The sequence below is a fragment of the Bactrocera latifrons genome, unplaced genomic scaffold, assembly GCF_001853355.1.
Source record: "Bactrocera latifrons isolate USDA-ARS-PBARC rearing strain unplaced genomic scaffold, ASM185335v1 scaffold_27, whole genome shotgun sequence".
NCBI classification, from domain to species: domain Eukaryota; kingdom Metazoa; phylum Arthropoda; class Insecta; order Diptera; family Tephritidae; genus Bactrocera; species Bactrocera latifrons.
Genome location: NW_017536296.1, coordinates 1249537 through 1255536, shown reverse-complemented (window position 1 = coordinate 1255536; position 6000 = coordinate 1249537). Strand labels below are relative to the sequence as shown.

Here is a 6000-nt window from a genome sequence, read left to right as displayed (position 1 = left end):
AAAAAGATAAATATTGAAAAAAATTATCACAAAAAAAATTTCGTAGACAAAATAGATAAAAACAAAAATAAAAAATATACAAAAAAACTAAATACTGAAATAAATTGCCACTTTAAGCAAGCAACCAAAAAAAATTGGAAAAATTTCCCAACTCCTTTCATATGCTTAAAGCAGTGTTTACCAACACTAACTTTAACTTTTGTAACAGATTGAATTAAATCGTGTTGTAATCGAGGACCATTAACTTACTTGCACGAATTAATTTAAATTACAACAAAATGCGCGCTCACACAACCATACTACACATGCGCGGCAACATTTATACACAGGCACATAAAGTCTCCAAGTGGTCATGCCCCCATATTTACCCGTATATTCATACAACAGCCAAACAAACTTAGTTAAATATATATATGTACACACACAAACACAGAAATACACTGGCATATGCACATGTATGAGGCTGTATGTTTATTATCTAAGCGCTAATTCAATTATAGGCCGAATCGCAAATTCTTAGCGACAATGCTGAACAACTCAGCTCAACTCAGACGTAGCGTATACGAGGAAGCTGCTTCAAATTGGTCTCATATTATTGCAGCGACATCGTACGACAACGACGCCGACAATTGTTGTTGACTTAGCGCAGATCGACGACAAAGATTGCTACAAAAAGTTTATTTGTAGTGAGTGAAAATCAGCGCTAAATCACAGTGCGACATAAACATTGCACAGTGGGCGCCTCTGGTGCAAATTGTGTGCAATAAAGTAAAGGCGTAAAGTTTAAAACCGCGTTTACTTTACACAAAGAGCTTGTCACGCATTATAAGCATCTTCAACCATTATGTAACAGGTCTCATATTTTTTGACATATGAACCTTGATCTTGACCTTACTAAAAGTTGAGGTTTAAGATAAAGAAAAGTTGTTTTTTTAAATTTAGGTCGAGCTGATTCACCCGCCTTGAATCGTCTTCGAACTTCTTGTTTAGAAATATCGTAATTTTGATGTTCCCAATACATAGTTCTGGGTCAAAGTATGTCAAGTGGACCTTGAAAATTTCGTTAAATCACCGATTTTGACAATTAGCACTTCATTAGGTGAGGGATCAGACGCATACCTCGTTGTATAAATATTTCAACACAATTTTTGCTAAGCGTTTGGTCAAGTTTCTTCTTCACTTTGTGATGACAACCTTAAAAGGTTTCGATAAATTGAGAATTTTTTGCGATAGTCACGTGCTCAAAATTTTGCTCTTGCCTCGCCGAAAAACTTGTGAGGAATCGTAGTAATAAATTTAGATTATACGTATCTCTAACCATAACACAAGAGTGATTGACCTCAGAAATCTTTGAATTTAGATTGCCCGAAGATAATTATCAACTAGGATGAATAAATAAAAAAGTATCGACATTCTCCGATAAACTTTAAGAACATTCCCTCGTCAGAGGAAATCATAAACTAGCGAACATCAGCACGTATTTTAAGTTTACGTTTCTTCTCCAATTTTTCTTGCACCCATTTCCAACACTACATCTCTTTTCATATATGTATAGATATAAATATATATATTATATAAAATTAACTTTTGAGTTTATCTTTTACTTCGCATTCGTCTACACGTCGTCGATTTGCTCAACCATCGCTTATCACATTCTGTCCCTTGTCATCAATCAAAAAGTCTTCTGGACATATTTTTACTCACTCATATTCTTTGGTGGATTTGTGATAAAGTTAATATGTAGTATATGAGGGTAGTACCAAAGTTGTCCAAGCCAATATCCTTTGTATATTTATACAGGTATTCCATCGTGTTTTAAACTGTTGCTTGGAAAATGTTTATTAATCGATTGTAATTATGGAAAGTCGTGAGATCACACCTAATTTCCTTCGGAAAATGAAAAAGATACCTTGACGGAAAAGGTGCTTGAGATAACAGTACAATATTTCAGAAGCAATATATATCAAGCCTAAGGATTACCCTTTAAACAATGTATGCCCAATAGCCTTTTGAAATTTTCTTTCAATCACCGAACATTTGTTACGATTTGTGGACTTCACTTGTACAATAACCTTACATTTTCCTCTGTAACCTTTAGCGATCTCTCCTTAAACTCTGTAGATCAGTATGTGGCCTAGATATCAGTTTAGCTTTATTTAGAAGAAAAACATCTCCTCCTTTATTTACTGAACTTTACTATTATCAAAAAATCACAAAGAACACACCATTTTTAAACCGTATATTTTTATAACCGAGTTCGGTTTTTCTTGAAACACACCCTCATGCCAGTTGTGTACCTTAAAGTTGAATTTATGTAAAACTGTGCATTAATTTTCATTAAGGAATTTGTGGTTTGAGATGCACATAAACTATGTTTCTTAGCCCCTATACGATGATGGGGGTGTGACAATCACTAATATGTCATTAGCATGCGAGCGACGTCACCGGCTGATGGAAACACTTTCTTTATAGAAAAAAATGTAATCGCTGATCTGAAAGTTTATTACAAAATCTGAAAGTTGGCTATTTGGGGTTTAAAGTGGATATCATTTGAGACACTCCTTGATTCGATCCAATAATTTCTTCGTTGCGTATTCCATATAACTGAATTTTAAACTTGTATTATAGAAAGATTGTTTGGTTATCAAGAAATTATATTCTAGACAACGAATCATGCGGGCCTTACTGTATCGATCTTCAATGGGCGACATCAAGAGCCATTCCGTAGACATGAATGTAGCTTCCTTGTCGACATTTTATTGCATTCAGGCGACCATATTGCTGCTTCGTAGTAGTTAAGGACTAACCGGCCGATTGCCTTGTACGTTTCTTTGTCTTTTCCCCATGTACTGCCGGCCAGCTGGAGAATTTTGTATTTTGTACTTTGGCAACATTCGCGGTCGTGTGAGGAGTGAATGAGCACAGGCTGTCGAATATCACACCTAAAATTTTAGTCTTATTGGCAATCGAAATTTTAACGCCATCGACTGCAATATTAAGGTAAAATCTGTACTCCGTCGTCCAGATCGTTTTGGATTTAGTGGGGGAGCGTTAGGTTCCGTGCAACGAGAAAACGAGAAACGTTGGAGACATAGCCGTTTACTGTTGAATGTATGGCATCGATTCAATTACCCGAATTACCCCCTGTTTAATTCTTCCCCATTTAGAGTTTTTATTTCGACGCTGTGGTGTTGCTGTACACTTTTTGGAAGCAATGCTCTTGGTTTGCTAGACTCAAGTGCTTGAGTGTAGGAGGGCCTGGAGCATCTTCACTACTGGGGGGATGAGAGTTATCGGAGGATTCAGTAGTGGAACCAGTAGTGAAGAGTAGTCAGTGATAGGTTGAAGGGTTTGATAAAAAAAAAACCTATGTCTATTGTAAATGGTACTAATGGTTGTTTGACAGCGACTACTTTCGAACGAAATCTTACCTAACTAAACCTCTTCATGGGGTCGGTAATATGTAGGACTGAGAGAGTTAAAGCCACACTCTTTTATACAATTTTCATTGTGCAATTTAATATAATATGTAATACATATAGTATGTCTATATTGAGACCCTTTATTCGACCTAGGAACTATGATATAAATATATGGGATATACTTGGGAGTAGCTTGGCTATTACAATTAATAAATGTATTGCTATGTACATTCCTTTGTTGGATAATTAAAAATGTGTTTACTGTACCTTATCGCTCTTGACTTCGGTAGACCTTCTCAAACAGCAAACACATTTTTTGCACTTTCAACATTTTTGCTTGTTTGTTTAATATTTATTTCAAAATAATAGTGACTCGAAAGGGCAAATTGAATTTTATTCAAAACTAAGTGGGTGTTTTTCTACTATTTATATATGTGGGTATGTTATTTTCACATAATTTCCTGATAAGCAATCATTCATTGTTTACGAGTATACCCATTTTTCGCGTGGCATCCGTTCTAGGAAATGTTTTTTTGATTGTTGGTGATAAACAAGGGAATGAATGATTCATTCTAGTGCAATATACTACATATACCATATATATATTATATAATTGTGAGATTTTTGAATTTTATTATAAAATAATTTTCAGTAGTAGGAGAAAAGGTTAAGAGAAACGACGGTACTCATTATTTTGTATATCAAGACGAAGAAGATGAAGTAAGATGCAGAGGTACGACATTTTGTCTACAAGTGTGAACTTATAAATACTCTTTTTTTCTCAAAAGTTTAACTGGGAGTTCTGAGGCATTATTTTAACAGATTTAGGATGAATTAAGCGAACTCTATGGATATATAAAGTATTAAATTCATCCATCAATTTTTTTACTACAAAAGGCTTACGACAAGTGGCCGAGTCTGATCTACATCGCCTTAACCTATGATATGTTATGTGTGATATTTTACTCGGCAAAATTATACCTATAACACAATATGTAGCAATATTGACTAGTGCTATCACAAACCATCCTTATAATACACTGTGGCATATAGCGCGAATATAAGAACTTTGTTAAAATTATTTGTAATTAAATCTAAGCTCAATTTCTAGAAAAAGCCTACTTGAATCAAACATTTAACCCCTCCCCTATTTTTTCATAACATTTCCAGTATTTTTTGAACAAGGCAGAAGACAGAAGGATGCTTCAAAGGCAACACAAAACACCCCTACGACGATTCTATGGACATGGACTTTCTTTCTGATCCAATTTTTTCGGATCTAGGTGAGTGTGCGATGATTTCAAGCCTATGTACATACTGAATTGTTTGCGAATGTATATTAATACTTACTAATAATAGATGCAATATTTAATTTATTGAATAGAGTAAGTATTAAATCAAGTAAATTGTATAGTCCCATTACGAAAGCAGCTAATTTAACTATATTATAATATTGTTTACGATAATGTAATAATTGCGCCCTTAAATATATTTAGATATGTATATAAATAAATGCATAGATAATACAGATGCTTTTGTAGAGTGTGCTGTTTATACAAAATAAAAAATGAATTAATTTTCACGTGAAAATCTATCAATTATTTAGAATATCATATTCATAAATGCACATTCGTATATGTATATACATATTCATATTTCGATGTCTGTTTGTGCCTAATATACACTATTTAGAACACTGTGTGACAAAGAATTTTCCAATTTGAAAGTTTAATAATTCTCTTGATAAAATTAGTGGTAGTATGAGAAATTCGTTTCCGATGAACAATAATAAGAAACAAAAAAACAATAACCTCGGCTACACTGAAACTAGAATACCCTTCATAAGTAAACAAGTTCTCCTTACAAGACTTTTATTCTGATTGTTCAGTTTGTAAGGAGGATGTTATATGCTATAGTACTCCGATATGAGCAGTTCCGCAAAGTAAGCTACTTCTTGAGGAGAATATGATATGAGCAAAATTTCAGATCGATGTCTCAAAATCCTCCTCACTGTTTGCGCCAATTGGAGATTCCAAGGGTAGTCAGGCCATTCTTCTTATGGGGACTGGATTTTGTCGACCGTTGTGCCAAAGATACCTTCCATCTCCACCCTGGGATTAAAGTAGCGAAGTATGATTTTCACATCGTGATCAGTGATACATATGTACATATGTGTAAGAACTTCGCCTTCTCACTCCCACACACAAATTTGCGCTCCTTATATATGACCACTGTAGCAAAAGTCACAAGGATCTCAAATCTTGTTCCGTCCAACGCACTTTTTGGACGGTGGTTATGTTAGCTTTTAGTCTTACGAAGATATCAACCTGCTGTGCAGCGGCACCTTCATCTATTATAGGACCGGACATTCCAGGTGCATGACCTTAAATCGTAATACTTAATGCCTTTGAAGTGATCGACGTCAAAAGGGGGTCTCTCATGTGAGGCTGTTGTTTCTTTTTCATTGATAGGGTTTTTTACGTGGCAGATCTCAAACGCAGAGCACAACCTTGGGAAGGATGGTTCGCCTTCTCATTTTAGTTAGCAAACCTTAATGTGTTTGCAATGGTCGTTATCA

General features: G+C 34.8%; 1 protein-coding gene across 10 annotated transcripts in view; it reads left to right on the top strand.

Annotated features, from left to right (window-relative positions):
- Positions 1-6000, top strand: part of LOC108969938 — a 40208-nt gene that overhangs the window by 14537 nt on the left and 19671 nt on the right. For 9 of the 10 annotated variants that reach the window (XM_018934966.1, XM_018934968.1, XM_018934967.1 and 6 more), the window contains one exon: positions 4593-4705. In XM_018934966.1, the coding sequence (XP_018790511.1) occupies positions 4663-4705 (43 nt within the window). In that variant the 5' untranslated portion in view covers positions 4593-4662. Of the gene's footprint in view, positions 1-4077; positions 4156-4592; positions 4706-6000 lie in introns of those variants that run through there. The other variant, XM_018934972.1, reaches the window with a different exon arrangement.